General features: G+C 37.2%; 2 protein-coding genes across 2 annotated transcripts in view; one reads left to right on the forward strand and one right to left on the reverse strand.

Moving 5' to 3' along the window:
- Positions 1-12,294: 12,294 nt before the first annotated feature.
- Positions 12,295-15,541, forward strand: LOC127632924 (probable ATP-dependent RNA helicase DDX28). The gene has a single exon (XM_052111802.1). It carries the CDS (start codon positions 12,450-12,452, stop codon positions 14,166-14,168), a length of 1,719 nt encoding a protein of 572 aa, XP_051967762.1. The 5' UTR covers positions 12,295-12,449; the 3' UTR covers positions 14,169-15,541.
- A 2,494-nt stretch (positions 15,542-18,035) lies between these two features.
- LOC127633556 (galanin receptor type 1-like) overlaps positions 18,036-27,387 on the reverse strand; it is a 44,864-nt gene continuing 35,512 nt past the window's right edge. The window contains exon 3 of the mRNA XM_052112784.1: positions 18,036-18,510. Within this exon, the coding sequence (XP_051968744.1) occupies positions 18,193-18,510 (318 nt within the window). The 3' untranslated portion in view covers positions 18,036-18,192. The remainder of the gene's footprint in view (positions 18,511-27,387) is intronic.

Consider the following 27,387-nt stretch of genomic DNA (forward strand, 5'->3'; position numbering starts at 1 on the left):
ATAAACATTAATATTCATGATGAGTTCCACACAGAATCTTTATTTATTCAGTGTTTTTCTATTGCTTTTCAGTGAGGTAAATCCTGAAAGAAACAGTTCGTTAGCCTTTTTCTTTTGAATCCTGAGATTAAATTTGACATTTAAGGGGCTGTGAACAGCTATGAATTCCCCATCAGCCCCCTGTGATTAATCTTTATGAGGCACTCCCTCACTAACAGTCCTGTACATGATATAAAATTTGATTTCTTCAAACTATTTCCTGTAAAAATCATTCAAGATAGAAAAAAGCTCTAACCCTGTGCACAACAGGTTCCATTGAACCATTTAAAGTCACGACTGTAACAGATTTATTATGAAGACTGCAAACCTTTACTAAATATATTAGCAAGAGAGATGGATGTAGAAAAAACAAAACAGAGCTAATGTCAAAGTGACCATTATATGCCTAAAAGCCCACCCCTAGTTTATTTCATGAAGATGGAAATAATCAGCAACTAATTAAGGGAGCAGAATTAGTAGAAAAATATTTGTCAATTTCCACTGGTCAGATATACACACACAAAAGAAATGAACAAACACATACACACAGAAGTATAATCAATTACATAGTAATTGTGTGTGTATGTGTGTGTGTGTGTGTGAGAGAGAGAGAGAGAAAGAGAGAGAGAGAGAGAGATGCACGTTTTTGCTATGTGTACTTGCTACAGTATTATCAGCTTTAAAACAGCTTAATGTTAATTAATGTCAATGTGTATGAAAAACCATACAATACTTTCAAAGTTAATGAAAATCCTTGACAGACTTAATGTCATATGGATTAAGGTAACTAAGAAATTTTCATCAGATCAACATCTTTATGTTAATCTAGCCAATTTATTCCAAGGTTTAACATTTTAATTAACAACACCAAAGCCCTTGTTAATGCAGATTCTAAAATGCCTGTGGTCTTTTTAATCATGCAGAAGCTAGTTTCAAATGTAAATGTAAAAGTAAATCAGTAGATGAGATAATTTACTGCTTGAAACTGTTGTCTGTCTGCACAATGTGTTTCAAGGGCATGTCATTTTCAAAGAACTGTTTAATGACTGAAAAGAACAGAAAAATAGGAAGAAAAGAGTGACAAGACTTAAAAAAAAGAGTGGTAAACGCCATTTACTCCTGTTGTGTTCAGGCAACACTTAAATCCAGGGACTTAGGTACACAATATGTTCCTCCCATTCATGTTACTTGGGCCTGGCTGACTGTGGCTAACTCAGATTACCAATGGCAGCAATAAAAGTTCTTAAGACATCTGATGGGCTTAGTGACATTGCTGCCATCCTCTTGGATTACATCCAAGTAATCCTCTTAGGGCCTAATTAGAGGGCTGTGCATAAAATGTTTTTGCAGAAGTTTCTCTCCATGAAAGCTTAATTCATTTGAATCAAACAAATATATTAACACCAAATCCATAACCCTTGATGCAATCTTTAATTCAATATTTGCATTAAATAATAGAAAATGGATAATGATATATCATTGGACAAATGGAGGTGATCTGCAGATGTTCAGGCACCGTAAAGTCTCTGAAAACTGAGTACTTCAGAAAACTGCATCACTCTCATTACAAACCTTCATTTTCTCTATTCTTCATCTCTATTATGTCTTGAGGAAACTTGACATCAGACTGAACAGTACAAAGAAGGGCATAATTTTAATGTCAAATATAGATGAGAAAGGAAATGTAGAAAGCCTTTCTTACTGCAAATCTATACAGTAAATGCATCATTAAAGAGCTTTTGAATGTGCGTGTATTAAAGGATTCTTCCGGGTTCAATACAAGTTAAGCTCAATCGACATCTTTTGTGGAATAATATAGATTACCACAAAAATTAATTTTGATTCATTCCTTTTCTTAAAAAAGTTACAGTGAGTATTTGTAGCTGTATTTCACTGTATTTGAGCTGTTTTAAAGTAAAGGAGGGAGGGGTTGAAATTAATTTTTGTGTTAATCAACATTATGCCACAAATTCTGTCGTTTGAGCTTAACTTGTAAAGAATCCTTTAACTGGGCCCTGATGTTTAGTCCATTAATACTGTAAATGTTTGACCATCTCATTAAGAAATATCAAAAGTGAAAGCTGCACTTGACATACAGCACATAATTGTGCTGTATGGGGACATTGTCACAAATTTTACCTAGAACCGGACTGAATCTTAGATGCAGATTGTCATTAGTGTAAATTGACATGACATTAAGCAGCATAATGAAGATAATTTAATTTCAAAACTATTTTGAAAATTGAAATCAAATCAAATCAAGCATACCCCCCACCCCTTTCATTTATAATCATGACCATCATGAACATATATTTTAATTAAGCTGTGGCAAATTCAAATGCACTCATGACAAAATCATCTTGGGCTGAAATGTGCTGAGATGTCCTAGGACATGCTAAAATAATACAAACTAAAACATTGTATTTTGTAATGATGAATCTTTGTTGGCCTCACTTGTGTTCTGTCATATCTGACTTCATATATGTTGCCCTGGAGACAGAATGTCATAAATCCACCCACAACACATTTTACAATGCAATAACTAAGATCTGGCACGCACAGGTGCAGATGCAGACAACAATGGGCATTAGCCTTTCCGTGAAAGAAAATATATATTTTGGGAAAGGCTTAGCAAGGCCTTTGGAGGTAAAATATGATTTAGAGGCAGGTCAGCTAGGTTTTAGTAAAAGCCACAATAAACGTTGCATATCTTGCATATATGTTTTTTGCGCCTCTGATTTTGTTACAGCTCCGGCTTTCCACGGCCTCCTTGCCAAATGCTAACCGGTTAGAACAAAATAAGAAAACTGTTAATTATTTTATTTATAAAATGAATGACACTAATATTTTTTCTTATATCTTTGGTTTCATGAAAAACTATCATAACAAATTAATAATAAGGTTATTAGAATTTCAAAATAATCTTTTTTGCTAAACAGCATTCTTCCACCTATGAAATACTGCTAAATTAAGGCACATGCTCTCTGTTGCTGATGCCTAAAAACTAATTAATGCGTTCATGACCTCAAGACTAGATTATTGTAATGCATTACTGGGAGGATGTCCAGCAAGATCAATAAATAAACTCATGAGGCCTGGGAGGAGGCCACAGGACAGGGAGTGGGTCAGGAGGCCTGGGAGGAGGCCACAGGACAGGGACTGGGTCAGGAGGTGGAGCTGCTATAGGGGAAGTCACTAGTAACACGGACGTAACTGTTGAAGAAGGAGTCTCTAGGGGAGCGGGCGGAGCCGCATGAGGAATGGTCTCTGGGGGAGCGGGCGGAGCCGCGTGAGGGATGGTCTCTGGTGGAGGAGCCGTGGAGGGCGGAGCCATGGAGGACTCCGGGGCGGAGCCGTGAAAGGCCTGATCTCTGCCTGCATCACCTCGGTCTATTGATGGACTACTAACTTGAAATGGAATGCATAGACTAACAATTGCCAACAAAAGCCTTAATCAGCCAATTAACAAGGACAATTGCATCTATGTGAACTTCTGCAGTTAATCCAGGATGGACTTCAAAGACATTGGTCATTAATCTTACAGTTCAAACACAATTGATGTTTAAACACTGACCCTTAACACTTAACATTTTAAACCATGACTTTAACTATAAATACGTAATATTTACATTATATTCATGATGTTAGCCAGAGGGAAACTGGCCCCCACAGTGAGTCTGGTTTCTCCCAAGGTTATTTTTCTCCATTAATCAACATATTATGAAGTTTTGTTTTCCTTGCCAGTCGACGTCAACTTGCTCACTGGGGTTATTAATACATTTATTATTGAATTACTTATTTTTAAACAAGATTAACAATCGTATTTTATCTAATTACACAATGATAATTCATCAACATTATAGACATTACAGTTTAATAGTCTGTTAATGCCTTATCTTCTGTAAAGCTGCTTTGAAACGACATGTGTTGTGAAAGGCGCTATACAAATAAAATTGACTTGACTCAAAATAAAGTTTCACTCCAGATCAATTCAAAGGGACTTTTTTCCCATTTCCAATTTCATTCTACAAAACATTTAGTTTGTTTTAGGTTTTTCATTCCTTGAACCATTTCTAGTCCCTGGTCACATTGCCTGCACACCAGCATTTCTTTGGGCAGTTCTGAACACAACAGCTGTGTGGGGCCTGGCATTGTCCCACAGTCAGGTCATGATGTCTCACACAGGGAACAACACACTGCACCAAAACTAGTTACACCCATATGGTAACCTGGGCACAAGCATCAGCACAACTACCTGCAGAGAATAAAGAGCAGTCATCTGAAAAATAAGGACCTGAAGCCAACGCAGAGGAGTCCATGATAGTCTTTGTCTGGCAAGAATCATTCGGATGATGTTTAGGAGTTGTAAGCAGATGGTATTTGACAGGTTGCCCCACTATACGGACAGTCATTGCTCTTCCGCCACTGATTAGGGTGCCAACTGGCAGTTTCAGCCACAGTCCAGCTGGCAGATCTGCACTTGATGGACCAGTCAGATGTGTTGGTCATTGTGTTGTCACTCAAAAGCAACCAGATCTTGGACTGTCATCTGTCTTACTGGTCTTTTGAAAAACTCAATGCAAACTTACTCTGTGTGTCTGGACATGCACGCCAGATTGCGATTTCCCTCTCCTTTGCTTCAGGACCACAAAGAAAACCTAAATGTGCAAGTTTTTTTTTTATTTATTTTTTTTGCAGTGACATGCTTTGGCTTAAGTTTTTTAAAGGTGATCTGATCAATGTAAAATTGTTATTTAAAAAGCATTTTTTTATTTTATTTTAAAAAGCTGTTATTGGTAAATCGCCTTGTTGTACAAACTGTAATGACCAGAACAAATGAACAAACTTTACTGATTGGAAAACCACTGCACAAGGGCCTGCATGTAATGGCATACAAGCCAACAGATTATTTCTGAGCTCTGCCAGCAATCAAATCCATCATCAACTCTTCTTCATTATGAAACAAATCTCCACAGCCTTTTCTAAATGGTTTAAGCACATTAAAAGACCTCCACAGACCTCCAAAGGCCTTGCTAAGCCTTTCCCAAAATATATATTTTCTTTCACGGAAAGGCCAAGGCCCATTGTTGTCTGTAAAAAAAAGCACATTAACAGCAATCGATACACTCCAGAGAACAACACAAATCACTTTGATATCCAAAAAGGCATTGCAGTATCTAAGCTCTGTGAACAAGCTGCATCATCCGGCATCAATAGGTGTGTGTTTGTCATAAATTGAGAGCCAGAAGAGGTCAAGGAGCTTAAAACAAAGCTGCAGCCAAACAAAACTAGTTTATACTGAACATAAAAGCCTTTTTAGTGAGAGAGTGGTAAGAGCTGTTGTGTGAGGTGCTAGAGGATTTTAGTGAGAGGGGCAGCATAAGCTATGTTTCTGATTGAGCACACAACATGTGTACCACAACAGCCATTGTGTTGATGTAGCAGACATCATTACTGCGAGGCAGTAATTAAGGCTCAGCATTTGATGGGGATATTGTGTTTAAGCTGTAATTGCTATCAGCCTCAACACAAACAAACCTTGTCAGAGGCATCAGTGTTAATCCAAGCATTTTTCTCAGTTTCGTTGTCGTCTAGTTGTGTTCAACAATAAAGGATTTATGGCAAGAATGGAAACAAAATATTACACAGCTTAAGCCTTGAAAAGATCAGTCTGAAGGGCTTCACAACAATGTTAGAAATGATAGAGATTGACATCACGCAAGCTTCAAACAATAAACCTGTGGGCAATAACATTTTGTCATTCAAATAACACATTATTGGATTCTCTCTCGTACACTATAGGGACCCTATAAGAGAACCACATCTTAAATACAGTGCTATGTGATATTTCATTTCAAGCAAGCACGCACTAAGTGGCACTCAAAGCGCAAGTAATGTAAATGAAGACAGCCTATATAAATAAGTAGGAGAAAATGGGCTGGCTGCAATACATTGGAAGACCATAAAAATGTAGACCATTTGTGTATTACATTATATTGAATGCCAAGTATACATCTATAACACACTCTTTATACTCTCATGGAAAAAGTGGTGCTGAGGAGTCATTTGAAGTTGGCTCCATTAAATTACATTGTAAGTTCAATTAATCAGATTGATCTACTGATACACAACATCATGGCTAGTATTAACTGCAATTGTCAATTTTATGTGGGCAACACGGTGACCCAGTGGTGACCCACGGTGACTGTCGCCTCACTGCAAGAACATCCTGGGTTCAAATCCCTGTCTTTCTGTGTGGATTTTGTATGTTCTGTCCACAAGTGTTTCCTCCAGGTGCTCCAGTTTCTCCCACAGTCCAAAAACATGCAGGTTATGCAAATTGGCCATAGGAGAGAGTGTGACTGCATTTGTATGTGTTGGTCTGTGGTCCATACCAGTTGCAGTGTTTCCAGATCTCACAAGAGAAACAAGGCACTTATTTTGGAAAAACAAGCTAAAAATAAGGCACTTGCCTCACCCAAAGTAAGCACAAATAAGCAATTTCGTTCCTGTTTTCGTTTTCGGTTTCGTTTTGCAGTTTTCATTGCTTGAACCATTTTTAGTCCCTGGTTGTGAGAGCATGAGACTTTGTGAGGTATTGATAGAAACACAGTCAGAGACATTCAAAATCTTTTATTCCAATTTATACGCTTCCAACCATAAGACAACAACAGAAGAAGCAGAAAATTTCCTTAGAAATGTCTTACTTCCCTTCCATGCCTAAAACCTCATGCCTAATAATAAATCACCTGATGGCTACCAGAGTTCTATAAACACTTTCCCCTCTATACTTTAGGATGATCACAGATATTTTACATACTGGTATAATCCCAAAACATGAAAACAGCCTTAATCACACTAATATTAAACCCAAAATAAATACTCATTGCAGTGTTCTAATTTTCGGCCACTATCACATATAAATACAGACATTAAAATGATTAGAAAAGCCTTAGCCATCCGTCAGGAGACTGTCTACCCTTCACTGATACACTCAGACCAAACTGGATTCATCAAAGCCAGACATTTGTGTAGGTTATATAACATAATACAACTAGAACTTGATACAGCCTGTACATACCACCCCAAAGCCCCATATATTGTTGCATCTTTAGATGCAGAAAAAGCATTTGACAACGTGGGCTGGCAATTCCTCTTTTCCACTCTTAATCACACTTTGGATTTGGTAAATATTTTACAAATTACTATATAAATTTCCTACTGCATCTGTCGTAACTAATAGCTTATTTCCAGACCATTTCAATTGTTCCAAGGTACCAAACAGGGATGCCCACTTTCTCCTCTATTATTTGCCCTCTTCATCGAACCCCTCGCAGCCTCAATTCTACATTACCCAACAATATCATGCTTTTAAACTAAATCACACCACCACAAAATAGGCCTATATGCAGATGACATCTTACTTTACAAGACAAGCCCATCAAGGTCTCTATTAAATTAATAAATCCATATAGCAAAGTGTCAGGTTAATCTATCAATTGGTCAAAATCTGAGATTCTGCCTCTGACAATGCTTAAATGGGATGCGGGGATCTAGAAATCTCCCTTTAAGAAATCAGTCAGTTCTATTAAGTATCATCAAGAAACATAGTTGCTTTAAATTTCCTATCATTAACACAGCCCTAGAAACCTGGTGGAAATCCAACAATATCTTCCATTATAATCCCTCTCCATCCCTTTTGATACCACTATGGAATAACAATATGTTCACCATCAGCAAAAAAAAAAAACCTTTCTCTTTCCTAAGCTGAAAGAAAGTGGAATATCCAACATGCGTGACATCATTGAGAACGGCCTGCTCACGACTTTCAAAAAATTGAAAAATAATTAGAGTGTCCCACATTACTGCTGCTGACAGTACAAAAGAAAAAGATAATATCAGTATATTTATGAGCCACACCTCACCACTTTATGAAAAAAATAAATCTTCTACATCCCAATAAGAAACATCGCAAATATACAACATCCTTGCTTCCAAAATTCAACGATTTCTTGCAATGCCCATTGCACAGTTTAATACAGGGTTATATAGGTGTTTATTGCTCTATATGTTTTTCTGTGTTTCATGTTTATATGTACATGTTTATATGTATTTTTATTTGTATATGTATGTACTATATATGTTTGCCAAATATAAAATAAAAAGATAATGAAAAAATAAAAAAAGAAACACAGTCAGTTTTGTCTGAAGTAACAACTTCACAGAGATTATTTATGGAAATCTTATGCTCAAACATATTCTGACCAAAGCAATAAGCATCTTATTGACCAAATACACAAGGTTATAGAAATGTTATTTTCAGAATGAGTTTTACTGTTTCTTTCTTACGTCATAGGGATGAAGGAACGCACACACATAGTGCTCCCAGAACTGTGTCAGACAAGTTCTTTAAGTATTTTGTCTGCATGCTCTTAACCGTGAGTATTTTAGAAATAAAAGTGTCACAGTGGCTAAAATTTATCAGGAAGTGACGATTTTATTCTTTTGTACACATGGGATGGAAATACTGCTATATTCTTACATTGTTTTTGGGATATTATGGTTTTCACATAATTAAATTTGTAACTTAGATGGAAACATAGCAAGTGAAGCATTACTATTTACTGCCATTATTTAGAAAAGAAAAAACACAATATTCATTAAACTATCTAGGGTACAACACTTAAGGAAATGTAACTTTTTTCTGGTCACAAAATGTATCAAGGTCAAACATTTTTATTTAGTTTTGTTTAATATTGATGGAGCAACATCATTTGTGTGAAAAGAAACAACAACGGAAGGTTATTTCGATTAAAATTACGTTTGTTTTTTAAAAAGGTGCCGAGGTAGCCTTTTAACCCTCTGTAACACTGTTCAAGGACGGGACAGACACAAACGTCAACTTAAGGGGTAAGTTTATTTTTCTCTCTCTTTTGTTTGACAGTATGCTAGGGTTTGCTTTCTGGGTCGGGTTCTCCCTCTCGTGCTCTGTCACTCCTGCCCTTTTTATGCCGCTCTCCTCATGTTACTGAAATTAGAGACAGGTGTTAGTCATCATTTAGCTCAGGTGTGAGCGCCCTTACCGCTTTTCTCTCCCGGACGGGCGCTTGACCACGCCCCCGCTGCCACACCCTCACTTGGGGTAAAAGGCCCCTAGGGGGTTTAAAGTGATATCATGTTGATATTGGGGCAATTATAGGGCACAATTTGTTAACTAATGCAAATAATTTTGAGATGCCAAGATGCCTTTTTGAGTGACTATATAAGATGATGCTTACTCAAATAACTATTTTAAGAAAGAGTCAACCATTTCCTGTTAATTTCAAACACATTTGGCATTTTATTCCATCTTAAATCAAGTATTCTATAAACAAACTAATCCCTGTTATGATTGGATGAATCAACCTGAGCCCACTTTGAGTGTTTTTCATAACAAATCTATTCTCCCCACAAAATATGTGTTTAATAGGGGCCTTTAGACCCCTGCAGCATGTGGCTTTTTACCCCACTATCCTTTCACTTATTGGACAGTTATTGAAAAATGTTTGATATAATTACCTTAAACAAACTGAACATTATAAGTATTTTATCTCAAAAGAAATGTGTTAATTTCAGGGATTTTCATTAGCTACATAAATTTGCAACATTTTAAAAATGATATCAAATTTTCTAATCAAATCAAAATGCCTCAAAATAAACCTTTAGACCACGTGAAGATCTCATGGAAAAGAAGAGTTTGCAGTGCATATATAGAGACAAACAGGTGTTTAGGGAAGTCCTGTGATTGTTTTGGGAGAAAATTTAATCAATGGATCCTTTTAACCCACTGAGAATTTAGCCCCATTGTACCCTACTTTTGTGTTCTGTATAAGAAAGAAAGGCAGGTTTGTAACAAAATAAAGGTTAGTAAATCAAGACAGAATTTTTTATTTTTTTTTGAGAATTACTCCTTTAACAAACAATTACAGCACTTTTTACCTACTTTGAAAATACATAGTTTTTGTGTCGAAATTAAAATTCAGTTTTGCTATGAGAAACCTGTAACAACTGGGCTGTCTGAATCATTTTAACTTCTTGGGAATTATAGGTTTTGTTGCTGCTCTCAGGTAAACAAATCGTTATGTGGCAAAACAACACCGCAGCCTGACATCTGCTATAAGATAGCCCTGCAATGCAATAAATATGCAATGTGCTTTTTCAGAACTGTAAACAACTTTGTCATTACCGAGACTATAGCTCAGAAAAACACAAACTCTGCTGATGTCTTTACCATTAACGCAGACATTCATTCAAATTTTTAATAAATAAATAAAACAAATAAATTCTCATATTTGTAAAGAGGTCGAGGGAGGCAGTGCATGCGTTTCAATGACACAATCTGCTGCTCATGTAAGAGTTCTGTACTTAAGAGACCATTGACAGGCATTTTTCAATATTCTCACCTTTTTCACGTAGCCTATATTTTTTTCATCAGTTAATCAGAACACTCAAGTGAAGCAAAATTATTGAATATACGTATATTATATTTTACATTATATATTATATTATGTATGTGTGGCAGGGCGGAGGGCGGGGCCGGGGCCGGGGCCGGGGCCTCCTCCTTTCCATTGATCCCTTTACAGTATGTTTGCGTGTCAATCTACTTAAACTTAGCTATTTTTAAGAATGATGTGCAAATTTCTGACACATCCAGGTCACACAAAAGCATAGGCCTACTAAATATGCCAAAATATGGTTTTTGATAGGATTTATGACAGTGATTGGATTGGCTAAGAAGCAGACAAATTCAATAGCTCGCAAATAGAGACAAGAGCTCAATAGCTTGGGTTTCTTCTACCAAAGAATCCATAAAAGGCAATGACATAAATATTGATTAAAAATGACACAAATTCTCTCTCTCTCTCTCTCTCTCACATGCACGCACGCACGCAAACACACACACACACACACACACACACACACACACACACACACACACACACATGTTGTGTTTCCATGTTTTATGGGGACTTTCCATAGACATAATGGTTTTTATACTGTACAAACTTTATATTCTATCCCCTAAACCTAACCCTACCCCTAAACCTAACCCTCACAGAAAACTTTCTGCATTTTTACATTTTCAAAAAACATAATTTAGTATGATTTATAAGCTGTTTTCCTCATGGGGACCGACAAAATGTCCCCACAAGGTCAAAAATTTCGGGTTTTACTATCCTTATGGGGACATTTGGTCCCCACAAAGTGATAAATACACGCTCACACACACACACACACACACACACACACACACACACACACACACACACTTCTCACGTTCAAGCAATATGAGCTTTTTTTTTTATCCCAGCTGAATGTCTGTGATAATGTAAACGCTGGTCGGTGGCTGCCCTTGACATTATTAAACAAATATGATGTTCCCAATCCCAATCAATGTCCCAGAATATAATAATAATAATAATAAATAAAAAAAAAACATTCTTTTGAAACACACCTCTCAATACTTTATTTAATTTGTCCCCTAACCATGCCCAACAGTGGACAATTCTGTCATTTTCCCTAAAAGTTTTCCACCATATCTCAATTTTTGTTTTGTGTTAGAAAATTGTGTAATAATATTGTAATTTTAAACATTACTGGAATAAGCCGACTACTTTGTCTTACTGAGGATAATTTCATAGCTTGAATTTCTTATATCTAAAAACACATTTCTATATCATGTTTTCACACTTTTGCATAATTTACAAAGTCAGCGATTCTTCACACATTTGTCTGAAATTTCATCTCAAGGATCCTTTTCACCTAAGTCTTTGTTTTCACTAACATGGTTCTCCTTGGTAACCAAGTAGGCTAAAAAAATATTAGGGGCAAAATTGTAGTTTGTTAAAAATAGATTTTAAAAAAATCTACTCAATAAATAATGAATATGGTTTATGTTTATTTTACTATTTGTTTAGAAATGTAACAATTCATATTTTAATATTTGTAAATATAGATTAAGATTGAAAGTCTGGGTCTGGAATATTAAACATAAACATTTACACGTAAGGATAAAAACACCGGAACAATCATGGAAACTAAACGCTAAAAATGTAAACAAACAAACAAAAAAGTCAGAATTATTTTTTGACAGTAAAATTAAACTAGTCGCATGCTGACTTTCTTGCCAAGGAAGATTTATCATCAAAGGCCGTGTGGGGCTTTAATTTTGGCATCACAGCATTTGTAAACGTCATCATTATGCGCAGAGAAGACCCAAAGACGCATGCGAGAACAATGTTGCAGCAGTTGTCATATGAAAAGACTTAAAAACAAAACAAAAACAGTGCATGTATCAACCAATATTTTCTGTCAGTACTTTAAGGGACCTCGTTTGACTTTGGATACAATTTTGCTATCAAAGATCCACAATGCAGTCAGTGAAGGTCGGAAGCTTTTCCATCCTCATTTCCAAACAGCTGGCAGTTACACGCAATTCTAGTAGATCGCAGTATTACGTCCCGTTAATATGCGGACAAATCGCATCATTTTGTGTGAATCTACGCAGAACATCAGCCTCAAGCTCACAGCCTGTGGTGATCCGCATCCCGAGACGCATGCAAGAACAGATAGAGAACATCAAACAGATGCGAAGCAAAAAGTTTGACAGACTGCCAACAGCCAAACCGGGTAGACTGTTGATCAAGAGCAAAAACCCACAGCAAAACCAGTCTGTCGCACATACACTTGGGAAATTTGAGCAACCTATTCTGACTTCTAAGGGATGGAAACGAAACGAAGCACTAGGGGATTACTTCACCATTAACAGCACCCAGAGTGCTCCACCTTTCATGGGAAAACAGGAGAGCGAGGGAGATGACAGAACTACCCCCCTGAAGACATTCGATTGCTTTAATATTAGCCCAGAACTGGTAGAGTATTTACATAGTCAGAAGATAATTCACCCCACTACAGTGCAGATGCAAACCATTCCAAAGATACTAAGGGGACGCAACGTTCTCTGTGCCGCAGAGACTGGAAGTGGTAAAACACTCACTTACCTCCTTCCCATCATCCACAAGCTCCAGGCTGAAAAGCAGGAAGAGCAGATCACAGACTCTGTGAGAAAAATTCATGCTGTGGTCGTGGTCCCATCACGGGAACTGGCAGAACAAGTCACATCTGTAGCTCGTTCAATTGGCCAGCGGTTTGGGCTTGTGGTCAAAGTTGCAGGGGGTGGAAGAGGTGTGGGAAACATCAAAGTGGCATTCTCTCACGGTCAGCCAGATGTTTTAGTGTCCACCCCTGGTGCCCTACTGAAGGCCCTATGGAAGCGGTTTGTCAGTTTGAGAGAACTAAACTTCCTTGTGATCGACGAAGCTGACACCATGTTTGACGTCAGCTTTGCAGGAATGCTTGAGAATATTCTCTCCCATGCCCAGGTGGCATCCAGGCTATCTGAGACGTTTGGGCTCACCCGTAAAGCTCAGCTGATTTTAGTGGGAGCCACATTCCCCGGTGGTGTGGGAGAGGTCCTCAGCAAGGTGACTGACCTGGGTAGCATGGTGACCGTTAAAAGCCAGATGCTGCATTATCTCATGCCACATATAAAGCAGACATTTCTCAGGGTGAAAGGTGCAGACAAGATTCTAGAGCTGCATCAGGCTCTGAAGAAGGCTGAACAAGAGCATAAAGGTGTTCTCGTGTTCTGTAACTCGGCATCCACTGTCAACTGGCTGGGCTACTTGCTGGATGAAATGGGTGTTGGTCACACGAGGCTCCAGGGAGAGATGCCAGGTGCCATGAGAGAGGGAATATTCAGAAACTTTCAGAGAGGAGATGTTGATGTTCTAATATGCACTGACATTGCTTCACGAGGCTTGGATACACAGAGGGTTGGACTTGTTGTCAATTATGATTTCCCAGAGAGCCACATGGATTACATCCACCGAGCAGGGCGCGTAGGGAGAGCAGGTGGTGCCAGTGGAGGGGAAGTGCTCAGCTTCGTTACTCACCCCTGGGATGTGGAACTTGTGCAGAGAATAGAGACAGCAGCCAGGAGGAGAATGCCTTTACCAGGGATGGAGTCAGAAATTCAAAAGCCCAGCCACAAAACTGACTTGAAAATAAATGAACAAAAAGTACATTAATAAATTAAGATCAACAGATGAGAATATTCTGGGTTATAAACAAGTTAAGCTCAATGGACATTGTGAATTAATGTTGATAACCACAATCATTTATTTACACTTGTCCCTCCTTTAATTAATAATAAAAAACAAATAGCACAAATCTGGGCTACAGTTTGTTGCTTACAATGGGAGTGAAAGGGGCACAACTGTTCAAAAGTATGGCAATGAGATGTAAACAATAGGCATGTTAACATGATTTTAGTGTGATAAAGTCTCTTACTAATCTTTTCTGTGGTAAGTTATAGCCGATTTTACAACTTTGTTGCCATGATGACATAACTCCATAAACCCTAAAACTACTGTAAAACTGGCAATTTAAACATCTTTACAGCTCAAATAATACACAAGTTTTAACAGAAGAATTAAATTGTTTATTAAATTGTAAGATATAACATTATAGCACTATGCCACAAATGCTGCCGAATGAGCTTAACTTGTATTGAACCTGAAATATTCCTTTTATAAAACCTTAAAGATTTATTATATGTTTTGAATTGAACTTTGAAAATAAACCCTAAATTATTGAAAGGTAATGAAAGAGCCATCGTATGCCACTGGTGAAATAGTTTTGGAACCCTGTTCCAAAACCATATGATTTTGTTCTTGTAAACACAAAATGAGATGCTAAGCAGAATGTTCGTTTCAGTCACAATTAATATTTTCAATGAATGTGAATGATGACAGGCTTGCAGACATATACGTTTTTTGGTCAACTGTCCTTTTAAATGTACAAATAGCTGCTGATAGAAATATGTTGTGTAATATTTCAGCACTGTTTGCCATGATTCTCTCACTGTTACATGTGGCTAACAGGTCGTGGCATTATGTGAGGAGTTTGTCTGACCCTGAATTATAGATAATATATCAAATAGTCTAATTTAAAAAAAGCACAACGCCCAGACCACTAAACTTCAAGTGTTGTAAGACTACAAAACATTTGAATGAATTTTTTGGAAGAAATACTGGTTTGTTTGTATTCATATTTCAGTGTATTGGTTATATTCAGTTTTATGGGAGTGAATGTGATAGAAAAGTCTGAAAGTGGGGCTTCACTAACAACTGTTTATTATCTTTGCACAAAAGTAGGGTTGCAATGAGATAAATATGAACTTTGCAGCAGTGTTATTGAGAAGCAAGGTTTTCATAACATTGATTAGAAAAGACAAACAGTGTGCTGTGAGCTGCTCTGATGGGCTTAATTTTGAAGGAAAAAGCAATCTGGTCTGGCCAAACCAAAAGTCCATTTTGTGATAAAATGTATTATGTAACACATAAAGGACAGACAAACCATCATGTGTAAACAGGGTTGGGGAGTAATGGATTACATGTAACAGGATTTCGTATTTAAAATACAAAATATAAGTAACTGTATTCCACTACAGTTACAATTTAAATAATTGGTAATTAGAATACAGTTACAATAAAAAAGTATTTTGATTACTGAAGAGATTATTTTGCATTTTATTGTCATTTGTTTCATTTTATATTTAGTCCTTTCAGATGGAAACATTTATACATATAAATGATGAAATCCAAAGTGCATTTGAACAGAGGTGAAACACTGTCTTATGATGTGTTACATTCATACGAGCAGACGGAGAAGTAAGTTTGAAGTAAGTTTGGAGCAGAAGAAATAGAAATAAACCTTGTGTAAATGGTCAGCTTTACGCTAAGCTAAAATGCCATTTCTAGCTATTTTACATGCACATGTTACCAGACAGATATCAATACCAGATATATTTTATCAAGAAAATTCACATTGGACCATAATACATTTTTTCTAGTAAAACCTTTGATATTAGGGCAAAAATCATATTCTTGATAATATTTGTTTTATTGTTTTCCTGTAAAAATATATAAAAATCCTTAAAACAAGATCAATTAGATTAATATTGTTTTAGAAACAACACTGCATTAGATATTTAGGTTTTTCAGAGAATGTATTTTTAACATGTGTATTTTGTCTTACAGTACTGGCAGTTCTTATAGTCAAAACAATTAAAAAATCTACCAGTGCTGAAGAAGTAATCCAAAGTATTAATAATACGTTACTGACCTTTAATAATCTTACGTAATACGTTACAAATTACATTTGACAGTATATATTCTGTAATCTGTAGTGAAATACATTTCAAAAGTAACCCTCACAACCCTGAGTATACAATACCCTTGAAACATATTTGGACAGTGACTCTCATGTTGTTGACTATAAATGTGCATTGTGCAAAATATTATACAAAAATTGGGCTGAAGTGCGCATTCTGCATTTACTTAAGAAGGTACATTACCTTGAAGGCAGATGAGGGTGACATTGTTGGACGTGTGTATATATATAACTTAGAGAAAGAGTTTGCATATCTTTAGCTGCTAATGACTAAATCAGCTTTGATATTTATCACATCTTTTATCAGAGGCGCATTTTTTTTAAACATTAATTCAATATTTAAATCTACATTTAGATTTAACACTTGCTCTTTAGCCATAGTCACGTGTCATACCAAAGTGATGTAAAAAGTGCGAAAATAGTGCCGCGCTTATAGTACTATCATGTCAGTAACGTGATAGTTCTACAGTAGTACATAAGGCTGGAGTACTATTATTAAAGCCATTCACTCGTGGCTTTAGTCCTTATGAAATACAAAACCAGTACAACACAGCTCTCACAATAAAGTGATGTGACATTATTGTGAGAGCTATGTTCTACTGAATTTGTATTCCACAAGGATTAAAGGCATGAGTGAATGACTTTAATGATAGTAGCGTTTTATGAAATCATATTCACTCGACAGGAGACTGACCTGTTGGAAAATGTGCCATGGCCAGTCCCATGCTTTCTGTCACTTCAAAGGAAAGCATATAAGCTTTGAAACTCTCTTTGCTCATTCCCGATTCCAAAAAGAATCTGTGTTTATAAGAGCTTCTGTCCTGGTATCTCAAAGAGAGGCAGAGAGGGGAGAGAGATGCACACACACAAAGAGTTTCCACTGGCCTTTTATTTAGGACAATGTCTGGTATTTCAAACAGTTAACCATAAGCATTTGTAAACAGATAGCTACATCCTCCAAGGTTCCAACTAACCAACTCTGACAAACTGAAATATTTAATTGTTCACAAATGTATTTATTTATTTTAATTCGTAAGGGGGACACCTTGAATAATATTAGTTTTAATAATGCATATACAGTATAACCAAAAGGCTGGACATAATACATGTAAACCAATGTTACTGAAGTACATAATTACTTCATACAATTGAATCATGCAGTTTATAACTAAGTTTGTTAAAATCCCCACAAACAATGTAAAATGATGTTCAGAATACTATTATGGTTCATACACTGTCATGTTCTTGAAGAGTCATTCTTTCAAACATACTCACAAAATATCCATGATAAATTAGCTCTAAATTTCAACAGAGGTTTTAATTATTTTCAACAACATTAAAGCTAAATTTCACCACAAACCCTCATGTTTCGCTAACTTTTTCTGTGAAACACAAAATAATTTTAGCCTAATAATTACTCACTTTCACTGTACAGAAAAATATGCATTGAAAGTAAAAGGTGACTGAGTCTGTAAGTCCTTAAAATTCTGTCTTTTGTGTTCTACAGAGGAAACAACTTTAGTGCGAGTAAATGATGACATAATTTTCACACATTGAACATTTACAAATCAAAATAAGTTAATTTAAATGACTTAACACTTTCTAAAGAGTTCACATTATTTTTTACAAGCAAATGCCTTTGATACATGATGAATTGAGGCATTATATGGGCTTTTCTTTCTCAAGGTAACTTGAAAACAAAATCAAGTTGATTTGAAAACAAATCTTTGTTTTCAAGTTACCTTGAGAAAGAAAAAGCCCATATAATGCCTCAATTCATCATGTATCAAAGTCTTATGTAGGTGAAAAAAAGCCAAAAATGTTGCCATTTATTTTTTATTTCTAAGCAGTGCTGACATGTTTATTCTCTAACAAGCCTCAAATGTTAGTGGTAGAATGTGTCGTGGAGAAGTTTTCCATGCGAATGCGCACCACTTTGCCCAAAGGTGGAGGAGAGTCAAAAATATGGCATGTGAAGACCTGCTTGCAGGCTTTTCTGAAGTTTTCAGAGAGGAAGGCATAAAGAATGGGGTTGACGCAGGAGTTTCCATAGGCCAGGCAGTGAGAGATGATGCGAAAGGCGAAGGAAGCATCATTCAGGGGGAACTGGCCAAACTCTACCCACATAGCTATGATGTGATGTGGCATCCAGCAGATGAGAAAAGCAGCAACAACCAACAACACCGTCTGAGCTGTCTACAGAACAAAGAATGAGAGAAAAAAAGCTTGGTCATACATACATACATATAATTATACATCAGATGACATGAATTGTTACATTACAGTTTTTTTTAGTGCAGATGTTAGCAGTTATTCTGTAAAAAGCATGGTGTTCAATTAAAAATTATGTAGACTCAATCATTAACATATTGTGTTATTCAGAACAGTAAAAAAGTCTTTGCTGTAAGGTTACTAAGTGTAGGGTCACAGAAACTACATTTGGAAAAGGTCAGAAACAGATTCAGGCCACATTAGATGAAGGTGTTAACACTAATGCTTTTCTGTTATTTGCATACAACTACACAGGTCAAAATGTAATAGAAGCTGAGCTACATTTTGTGTCACTATGTACAATGCTAGGTTGAAAGAGATAGACCTCTATATACTTCCAGAGAAGTTCTTCTTTCTTCGTTCAGGGGTAAAAAGCTAAGCAACGGTATACTGTTTCCGAACATTCAGACACCACTGTGGGAGGCATTTAGAAGTACATTTAAATATGAGGATGCACAGTAAAACCTTAACTAATGTGACATTAGTGCTATCATTCTCATTCTTATGTAAAGTTTGCCCCAGCAAGCTGATATGAACCGCCGAAACGAACGCAAAAACACCCCTTTGTCCAGATTCTGTTATAAATGATGTCAAACCAATTCATTCTTCAATTTAGTCAGAAGTATATCGAGACTCTCCATAGTTGTTCCCTCCCAACATTCTGAAATATCTTTGCTTTACTAAAATGTGCTATTAATGAATTATAACCCATTTTCCCAATTCCTAGAAATTATGGTGCTAAAAGGTACATGTAGTCTTCAGTACATACAGATGCAGATTCACTAAGAATTAATTGCGCCTGCTAAAAGCTGCAGAATTTTGCAGCTAACTGCACTTGTTTAGCGTCAGATTCACTAAAGAAATTTTGCAGATCAGTCAGCAATGCAAACGTGCCAACAAAATCGCTGCTGAACACAATTTTATGGGCAATTCTGGACTTGCGGTCTGATTTTGAGCCCAGAAGAATGCCGTAGCACACCGTATTTGACCCAACCAACTGGGACTGAACAGCATAATTTTGATCCAGACACCTAGATCATCTCTTAAACATGCAGAACGTGCACTTGATGACACCGCACATCTGGATATATGGTAGGTTATAATGCTCTTCACCATAATTTGATGATTATTGGAATAATTACTGCTGATGAGAATGGTTGAAAATGTTCACAAACATCTCTTTAAATAAAATTCATTTTGCAGCCTACTTTCATTTGGCAGTAATAGTGCGATTCGAGTTGCACAGGGCAAATTGCACAGAGTTTTGTGAATGAAGCGCAATCTTTAATGAGCCTAAATTACATAGAAAGGCATGTTTGCACGGAAAGGAATGGCAATGACTTAATTTAAATATTAAAGACCCTTTCACAACATCACTGTCCATCACTTTGTGACCTGTGACAGACTGGGTTGTTAATTTCTCATCAGGCTCTATTTTTATCCATAAAACATTGCAATGCTTGGTAATTTGAATGCGACACTGATATAACAAGAATCTCTCTGGCAAGAGCACTTTTAGTCTAACCAAAAGCTGTTGCAGGAGGAAAGCTTTTTGAATTATGCATCACAGTTTTTAAAATTCAATACATGAAAAAATGTTCACTTAGCGCACGCAACCTTGTATGTAACAGGTAAATGATGGGTTTCATTTTGCATGGGTATCTGCGATCTATCCCTTCACAATAGAGATGCACTGGAATGTAAGGTGTTAATGTAGTCCAGCAAAAGAATAACCAGGTCCAATCCAGATACAAAACACATGTTGCAAAGGGAGACAGGGTTGGACAGGGCATTACAGAGGGCTACAGCACAGGGATGGCAGATGGTTTTGGTCTTGTTTGCACTGAATTGTTTTCCATAATGGAGTAGTTCAATAAGTGGAGGCCAGAGATAAAAGAGTGTACATTTTCTTTCTTGTTTCTCTTCCTATAGCCAAACTGTTGTTTGATGCATAGCAGCTGACACCTAGTGAACCTCTTTTTGGGCTTGATAATACACAGCTCATACAGCTAGAGATTCCTTGGAACCACATCCTTTGAGTGGGCAGATGAAGACACATATCAGACCATCTCATGATTGAAGAAAGAACAATGAACTCAATTATGACACTAAAATTAGCAGCCATTTGTAGAGGTAGCGGATGCATCCCACCCTGCGGTAATGGGTGATATGTATTTATTCTGTTCAAAACTACTAGTGCCACCTAACGGAATTGTAAAAATAAACATGGTTTTCAAAACAGCTTTCTGAATACTCCCCCATCTACAATTAATCATACCAACCGATAGTCCTGCCCCAATTCACATCTTTGGTCTAGTCAATATTGTGTCACATGAGACAGGTCGCTAAAAACAGAGGAATTTTCATAGCACCATAGTGACACTGTGTTCACAGTTCAGCTTTAAATATAATTTCAGTAATTTAAAACATAATATAAATAGTGCCCATAAAGTATGAATAATGCTGACACTTGAGTTGTCTATTTCCAGGAAGGGGGAAAGAGTAGCAATTCACTGAAGATTACATTCACTTCCAAAACTGTGAACACCAGCTGTTTTCATCTCACCAGGAAAGCAAAAATTCAACCTCCCTGCAATATATGAACTCATTACTAGTGGAGATAAGCCCAGTAAGGCTTTTGCTGTGTCTATAGACAGTACAGCCTTTTCTCAATAAGCTGAGATGAGGACACTTGACAGCATCTGCTTACTGTACCACAAATAACAGCCCACACATTGGGATTTGCTCAAGGTTAGGTACTGCTGTCAACTGAATAATTCCAAGCAAGTTAATGATAACAATGCCATGTAATATACTATATATTATATTTAGAGAGAATTAACTTAAAACACTTCCATTGGAAGCACATGAAAATGAAACAGATACACAGTAAAATAGTTTGAAACGATCAGGATTCTTGAGACAGAGCATGGGCGAGTGTTGAAGACATAGAGAGAGAAAGGAGAGAGACTGTGCAACTGAATTCATAGAACCAAAAAAGTTCAGCCATTATGATTGGTCATTGGATGAGTCTAAATGAGAGAAAAGTAATTTTATGGTAGATAGGGTAAGTACCAGATTCTCCTCTGGCCCAAGAGAAGCAGTTCAACACTTAACGTCCTTATCATGAGAGCTTTATGGAATAATTTAATACAAAAATATTTTAGACTTTTTTTAAGGTTCTCTACTCTGTGCTATATTTGAGAGTTGTTTGGTAGAGAGACAGGCAGCGGGGGTTGTCATCATGCAATGTGTGCAGAGTTCTGTTAAACAATTTTGCCCTTTTTCTTCTCACTCTGCACTTGCCTGGTATTTTTTTTTATTTAATAAGAACATCAAGCACTGTCTAGTATTCAACAGGTAACAATCTAAATGCAAATACATCATGGCTACTTCTCTCAGCGAAACAGAAAAGCAGCCCCATGCCTCTCTACAATATCACTGCGAACAAGCATGGTTTGCTTCCGAGCACAGATGGAGATTTTACTGGACAGGAACAAAAATGAATGAGCATACTTTTCTTTTCTCCTCTGATTCCTCCTCCTCTCATTTGATCTTCCTTTGTCTCCCGTTAATGAAAGTGAAATGTGACAATTATCAACTTAAACATGAAATGGTGTTTGCGACCCATTTTATTTCCATAATTTGACATACCTCCAAGTAACACAGCATATTTAGTTAGAAGAAAGTGTAGGGTAGGTCCTAATTTTATCGGTCAGAAATTGACTGGATTATGAAAACTGGAGGGGAGGGTTTGAAAAATAAGAGGGCTTGGTGGTATCAACTGAACAGCAAAGTTGTTTGAGAGGAAGATCACTTTCACTTTTGAGTGCCACAGTTTACCCTCGTGTTTTGAATGGCCTTATGCTATTTCATATTTTCAAAAGTAGGCAAAATTTCCGGATGCACTGTAGATCTAGCTGGTCATTATTGCAATAAAAACCCTGACATGATCTTGTGTCAGGGGTTTATATTGCAATAATGATCAACTGGCTGCACATTATTCCATTTATTATATGGCTACTTACCAAATAACACACAGACATTAAATATTGATTGAATAGAGTTTAAATTGTTCTACTAGATTACATGCACTAATACAAGAGACAGAGCACAAGACATATAACAATGTAGATTCCCCTGATGAGCGCTCATTGATTTAGCAATGCAACAATGGATAATTATTAAGAAGTGACAGTTCAATGCTGGAATTGACCAATCAGAGTCAAGTATTGCAAAAAAGCTTGTAATAAATGGATTGATGGATTAATCACAATCAACATCCTTCAACAGAAAACATTCCTTTAACATTAGGAAAGGGGAACATGTCCAATCACTTAAACTTGCATGGCTTTTGATGTCAGAAATGATTTTCTTTAAAAAGACAATGTTTTTCCATGCAGAAATGTCTGCAATTAACTTGGGGGCCATAAAAATAGGGTCATAAAATGTTTTAATAAATACAAAAATATACCAAACGTAAACCTTTGTGACTATTAGTGCTGCACCAAATAATCAATAAAATGGATATAATTTATAATGAAAATACTCAACAACAAATTTCATTATCAATTAGTCAGGCATATGCAGCATGCAAGGAGAAGCTCCAACAGTGACCTCACTTTACAGTAGTCTAAAATAAATGTGCATATTAAAACCATTTGAAAAATCTTAGAGACAAGTTGACGTGAAAAAAGGATAACTTAAGTTGTCCAAAGCACAGAAGCACTTTCTGTTGAACACTTCAAAGAAGTTCATAAGCATATAAGTGGACAAATTGCCAGCTCAGATGCGTTGAAAGAGTGCTTGTGCTGTTTAATGTGCTTGACTTACATTTTACTGATATTTTCTGTATTTTATAATGTATGACTTTTATGAATTCAAAATAATGCACTTATTTCCATTTTACAAAACTATTTACCTTTACCGCAAACAAATCTTTGTTAAACTTTAAACACTTCACTGAGTGAATGACCGTGTGTATGCACATTTGTTGTTGGATAAAATTTAAGTTAAAATTGAACCGTAATTGAAATCCTACATAATGCGAGAAGTTACATTTTTTAAGAACTGTAAATATAAATTCCTTAAATTTATAGAAAAAATACATTATGTAACGTGTTATGTTCAAGGAGGGAATGTGACTATGAAATAATGCAAAGCGACGAGTACCAATAGAAGACCTTTGCAAATATCCTTGTTTTCACTTTAGGCAACATTTTCTATACAAACTGAAAGGAATTTCAATTTCAAACTAATGGCATTTCATGTCTCACCTTGAGTCTGTCCACTATTTAAAAAAAAAAATTTGACTCCAGAAAATAAAGGGCAGAATAATAACATCTCTCAGAATGATTCAAACATAATTATTGTTATTTTACCTCTGTCACTATCCACAAAGCCATCTGTCTGAACCCTGGGCGAAAGAAAGTGCCATTTACAAATCATGGCTGGAGAAGGAAATGGTTAACTTTGCAGCTTATTACTAAAGGCTGAAAGAGTTTGTCAAGGGTCAGACACCTGTTGTGACCTCCACTGTCAGCAATTGTGTTCCAATTCCCTTGTCCATTGTTTCATCCTTGTTTCTCTTTCTTCCTCTCACTAGTCTGTTTTTCTTTCTCACACAATTTGCTCTCTCTTTCACTGATTATTCGGTCTCTTTCCCTTATCCTTTCCACTTTTTCTCATCTTCAGTTTTTACTTCACAAATATATGCCATACTGGGACATTAAGTCTAAAGTAAATGAATGTGCTACATCAGACTTGTAATCAATCCACTGCTTTCATGAGAATAAGAAATGTCTTAAAATTAGAAAAACGTAACGCTCCTTTTCAAATCGAGCTTGAACTCAACCTTGATGGCACCAAGTATGGCTGCTGCGTTGTGAGCTACAACCCATTATTGCAGTTTTTTGTTTGATTTGTCTACAATTCTTATGATTTTTGTCTTGGATGTTGTCTGCCTTATTGCCTATGATAGACAAACACTTTTGTACATTGGTGCTACAAAAGCACACCGAAAACCGGACTTTAAATATCTTAATGCTGACCTGCTGTTTTCAAACACGACAGTGGAGCCCTTTGTCTGGGCAGCCCGAAACATAGCTGGAAAAGGGGAAGGAGTTCTTGTCAGATTAAAATATTGCGCAATTCGACCCCCGCTTCCCAGTGTTTTACTGGCAAATGTTCAGTTTCTGGACAAGAAGCTCTGCGAGCAGAGAGCATGAATCTCTTTCCAATGAGAGACGAGGGGCTGCTATATTATCTGCCTTACAGAAACTTGGATGTTTGCTACTGTAACATGTTTCATCAGGAAGTGCATAGATGATATAATACAGAACAAAACAGTACAGATCTATCCCAACCAGAAACCGTGGACTCCACAAAAATATCAGCCAAACACTAGTACAGGGACAAGATTGTAGGACAGTTCAACACCACAGACTCTACAAGCATGTGGCAGGGAATTAATAAAAACACAGACTTCAAAGGGAATAAATACTCTGGCGTGAACACCGCTGCCTCTCTACCGGATGAGCTTAATACTTTTTATGCTCGTTTAGAGGGAAATAACACCGCCCTCGCAGAGACAGCTCTCGTGACCGAAGCTACAGAGGTTAGTTCACTCTCCGTCTCTGTAGTGGATGTAACCTGATCCTTCTGACGGGTAAATATATCCATAAAGCCGTGGGTCCAGATGGCATTCCGGTCCGTGTCATCAGAGCATGCGCGAACCAACTGGCTGGTATTTTTACAGATATTTTCAACCATTCCCTCTCCTTGTCTGTGGTCCCCACATGCTTTAAAACATCTACCATTGTGCCTGTACCAAAGAAGTCAAAAATCACTTGCGTAAATGACTGGCGTCCTGTTGCTCTGACCCCCATCGTCAGCAAATGCTTTGAGAGACTAATCAGAGAATACATCTGCTCTGTGCTGCCTGCCTCACTGGACTCACTGCAGTTTGCATACCGCAACAACCTCTCCACTGATGATGCCATTGCATCTACACTACTCACTGCTCTCTCCCACCTGGAAAAAGTTAACACATACAGTATGTGAGAATGCTGTTCCCCTTCTGTCACTCAATCAATGCTGTGTCATTAGGGGTCGCCCTTGGCAGCCCTAAACACATCTGATCTTTGAGAAAAGACCAATGGGAATTGGCAAGTGAAATTTGCATGCCACTCCTCTGGACATACAGGTATAAAAGGAGCTGGAACGCAACAACTCATTCAGATTTTTTGTTTCAAGTGAAGCTGTTAGAATTATGGCATATTACAGCGGTTTCTCCCCCTCTTGCACTAGCGTTGTGCAGAGAACACCCCTGGGCAATTCAACAGCTAATAGAGTTATAAAAGAGTGGCACCATGAAAGTGTTTTTTTCAAGATGCCTTTTCGTTTGTGTATTAATCCTGGTTGCGGTCACTATCTCTCTCGGCAAAGTTGCGGTCGCGGGTTTCTTTCATCAGAGGGAAAGCCACCCCAGCGACTCCCCGCCTCTGTTCTTCTACCTACGGTATGAGGCACTCCGCTCTCACTACCCAGGGGTTACTCAGTGATTCCCCAGATAGATCAGGTGGTCATGGTGCACATGTGATGGAGCGCCTCCATCTGGCGGAGTTGTCCGAGGCTCCCGTCCAGGGCCTGTAGGCTTAGGTTGTCACTGGCGGCCTACGGCGCTGCTGGACATATTATTATTTTCTTGTTGGGCACTTCTCACACATCCTACAGTCTAACTGATCCCACAAAAGCTCAATGGGGTTAAGATTCATAACACTCTTTTCCAATTATCTGTTATCCAATGTCTGTTTCTTTGCCCACTCTAGCCATTTCTTTTTTCTTTTCTGTTTCAAAAGTGGCTTTTTCTTTGCAATTCTTCCCATAAGGTCTGCATCCCCGAGTCTTCTCTTTATTGTTGTACATGTAACTGGTGTTGAGCAGGTAGAATTCAATGAAGCTGTCAGCTGAGGACATGTGAGGCGTCTATTTCTCAAACTAGAGTCTCTGATGTACTTATCCTCTTGTTTAGTTGTACATCTGGTCTTCCACCTCTCTTTCTGTCCTTGTTAGAGGCAGTTGTCCTTTGTCTTTGAAGACTGTAGTGTACACCTTTGTATGAAATCTTCAGTTTTTTTTTTACAATTTCAAGCATTGTATAGCCTTCATTCCTCAAACCAATGACTGACTGAAGAGTTTCAAGAGAAAGTCGTTTCTTTTTTGCTATTTTTGACCTAATATTGACCTTAAGACATGTCAGTCTGTAGCATACTGTGTTAACTCAAACACAGCATGATTACTCAAGGATAAGGTGTTGGAGTGATGGCTGCTGGAAATGGGGCCTGTCTAGATCTGATCAAAAATGACAAATAATGATGGTGCTGTTTTTACATCATTAATGTCCTGATGTAAATTCTTGGGGGCTTATCACATGGATGTGACTATTTTGGGTCACGGTCATAGCGCCACCACCTGGCAGCAGGAAGTGTGGCTCTTACAACAGACTCTTAGTGCTCTTATATTTACCCAAAATATCTTCAAATATCTAATGTAAAATGCCAAATGCATTTGTCCAACTTGCATTGTTTTCCGAAAGCCACCAGGTGGAAATGGACCCATGGTGCTTGGGCCCGTCATTGCTGCTTGCAGCTATATTTTTTATTATGTTTCTGTCAAACAAAGATGGCCAAGAAGAGCCATTAATGATAGTGTGAAGAAAAAGAGTGTCTTGACTAGGGCTGAGCAATTTGTACCAAAAATCTAATAGCAATTATTTTAAAATATATTGCGATTTGAACTGCA

Source organism: Xyrauchen texanus, chromosome 1, assembly GCF_025860055.1.
Source record: "Xyrauchen texanus isolate HMW12.3.18 chromosome 1, RBS_HiC_50CHRs, whole genome shotgun sequence".
In the NCBI taxonomy this organism is placed as follows: domain Eukaryota; kingdom Metazoa; phylum Chordata; class Actinopteri; order Cypriniformes; family Catostomidae; genus Xyrauchen; species Xyrauchen texanus.